Source organism: Phyllobates terribilis, unplaced genomic scaffold (genome assembly GCF_046119375.1).
Source record: "Phyllobates terribilis strain yellow unplaced genomic scaffold, ASM4611937v1 Scaffold_1__5_contigs__length_1240528914, whole genome shotgun sequence".
In the NCBI taxonomy this organism is placed as follows: domain Eukaryota; kingdom Metazoa; phylum Chordata; class Amphibia; order Anura; family Dendrobatidae; genus Phyllobates; species Phyllobates terribilis.
This window is the reverse complement of record NW_027362761.1, coordinates 251,769,479-251,772,379: the sequence shown is the minus strand read 5'-3', so window position 1 is coordinate 251,772,379 and position 2,901 is coordinate 251,769,479. Positions and strand designations below refer to the sequence as shown.

The 2,901-nt window shown below is 38.5% G+C and overlaps 1 protein-coding gene across 1 annotated transcript; it reads right to left on the bottom strand.

Moving 5' to 3' along the window:
* Positions 1-711: 711 nt before the first annotated feature.
* LOC141166660 (taste receptor type 2 member 40-like) lies at positions 712-1,659 on the bottom strand. The gene has a single exon (XM_073653564.1). The coding sequence runs from the start codon at positions 1,657-1,659 to the stop codon at positions 712-714; it is 948 nt and encodes a 315-aa protein (XP_073509665.1).
* Between the last annotated feature and the right edge of the window lie 1,242 nt (positions 1,660-2,901).

The following is a 2,901-nucleotide window of genomic DNA, read 5'->3' as shown; positions in this document are numbered from 1 at the left end:
CATGCACATTGCCGCTCCATTCTAATGGGAATAAAAATTCCACATTCTGCTGGTCAATGGGGGTCCCAGGACTCGGACCCCCACTGATCAACAGGCTATTTCCAAACCTGTGGATAGGTGATAACCAGACAGCCCCTTTAAGAAATAATATGAGTTACTTGCAATACCTGCACAATGCATTCACAGCCATGACACTGTACAGATCAGAGGGGTTCTAATGTGTATAGGGAGAAGCCTAAAAGTTTCCATTTTGGGCAGACCGATAGAATTTTAACCCTTTATATATTTTGTTTTCATGTAACATAAGCAGCAACATATTTAGATGTAGTCATGGGACATAGCTGTTGACTAGACAAACACATTTTAATGTAGATGGCCAAAAAAAAACATGGATTCAACAATATCAACAAGAAAATGAATAAAGAGTAGCAATTTTTAATAATCAGTAGCTTCAATAAAGAGGTAGGTGCACAGGTACCATTTCATTGTCATTGATCTATAGTAGTTGTAGGCCTTGGTTTACAGAGTTTTTATTTATTTTGGATCATGTGTAGTATTGAATAGGTGTAGCAGCAGAGAGGCAAAGGGCTTTTCAAAATAGAGTTGGGTTATCATTTAGCAGTACTCAATTTTCTACATAATAATAAAATAATATAATAAAATAAAATGTTGAGAGGAACCACCCTGAGTGATGCTGAGAACAGGATGGGGTCAGAGCTTGATAACTAAGATCTCTATAGTTTTTGGCTGTTTTTTACCTAATAAACAGCGTAGTAAAGCAAGAGAGATTTGTTTCAGCTTAGGGCTTCCCGTTATCAGAACCATAGATTGTGCTGGAGGATAGATATAAATTACCATCAGACAAGCACAGAATCCAGGACTATTCCTAGGGAAAGTGTCAATGAAGAGGAGAATCTCAGAAACATAAAATGCAATATAAATAAGTAGGAGGCTGCCAATGGTCCTAGCGGCACGTACACGAGCTTCTGCTCTTTGACGAAGGTCTCCATTTGCATTCCTGTCCTCCTTGTGGCTGTGTGAAAGCAGTGACTTGATGATAATGCCATTGGCAATTCCAATGAGAGTCAGTGGAAGGGAACTACTAATGATAGTACTGGGGAGCATATACACAACATTTACTTTCGGCACAGTTAGTTCTGAACCCTGATTACTAGATATGTTTAAGCTAAGGTGGTCTTTGTACCGGTACCAGGCAGCTGGTATGCCATTAGCCACTGAAGTAAAAATGGAAGCCGTCAGCAGTTTTGGTATCAGTTCAGAAACTCCCAGTTTAAGCCGGATTAAAAATGGGTGTGTGAAAATTATAATCTGCAAGTAATAGTAGACTGAGAGACAAACTGTGAACCAGAAACTGGAAAATATAGGCAGAATAAGCAACACTGTAAATAAAGTATAAATTTGTTCAGAACTATAGAGATCACGGTCCAAGAAACTCACGTAGTCATTAATCAGCATAATAAACTGGAAAAATACATTAAATGTACCAAGGGTGACCATGATGAGATCTGATGGATTGAGCTTCCTGCCTCTGACCTTGTCAACAAAATTCACAGTGACAATCATCAAGTTGGTGAACACCCCAAATATTGTGCTAGCTCCCAAAATAGTCATAGATGCTACAATAAAAGTAGGAGGCATCTGTCTCTGATTCACAATTGTCTGAACAACATGCTGTTCATATTGTAGCAAAAAAATTGCAAATTGCTAACCATCAGAGAAGCGATAAGTAGGTTTCTGAAAAAATAAAGAAATTAGAAGAAAATTAAAGTTGTTACAAATTTGGTAAATTGTGTAAGTATTCCCATTAAATAGAGTCCTGTATACTATTACAGATACCCTTGTTGCAGAGATAGCAAAAGCATCATCAACCCAAAACTTTGAGCATAGTTGACTGAGATGCATAGAAAAGAGATGGAACAATGGTCCAATAACATCTTTTAAATAGACAGCAACACTATAAGAAGTTTTAGCTCGTTATCAATATTCATATATCATGTATAATGTATACAGATTCTACATAGCAAGTCATGATTGCATTCATCATTGGCAGTGAGGTGGCGGCCCAGGTATAGTTTTCACAACTGGACCCAGTAAATGTTGTATGTACAGTACATCTTGTTTTTTTTGTTTTTTTTATTCTATTTATTAAGTCTATTTTTTTTTCAATATTACAATAGATAATTAAAGTTTTACAAAGTTGACTTGTGTTCTACATTAAAGTAGCTAAACACAAAATAATATTTAAATTAATTATGATTAAGATCTTAGAGAACATTATTTGAGAAGTGAGGTGGCTGCTAGCTTAAAGGATCTCAGTACTTTTTTAACTTCTTTTATTAAGCGACTCATTTTCTATATGATACCTTGTGTGTCACTGCTACTACAACTTTCTGGAAAATTGTGCCTATTAAACTACTTAGACTCTGCTCACACTAATATTTTACTCAACATTTCTGGCAAACTTTTCTAATTAATTGTTCCATTGATTTACCGTATTTTTCGGATTATAAGACACACTTTGTTTCCCTCAAATTTGCGAAGAAAATAGGGGTGTGTCTTATAATCCGAATTTAGCATACCGGGGGGACCGGTTGCGGTGGAGAGAGGTCACAGGAGGCACAATCACTGCTGCAGGAGGCCGGCGGCGGCAGAAGTGGGGTGATGCTGCAGGCCCCAGTCTTGGAAGAGGGGGTGTCCCAGCGGTGCCAGGCTGCGAGCTCTGGGCTTTCAAATCTCAGGAGACAAGATCTCGGGAGCTGAGATCTCAATCTGTGCATGCCCCGTCTCCAGTGCCATTTTCCCACAGCCCACTGCAGGGAAATCAATCGGAAATGCGGGGACTCCGCTCACTGCCAACATTTTCTGAAAGTCCAGGCAACG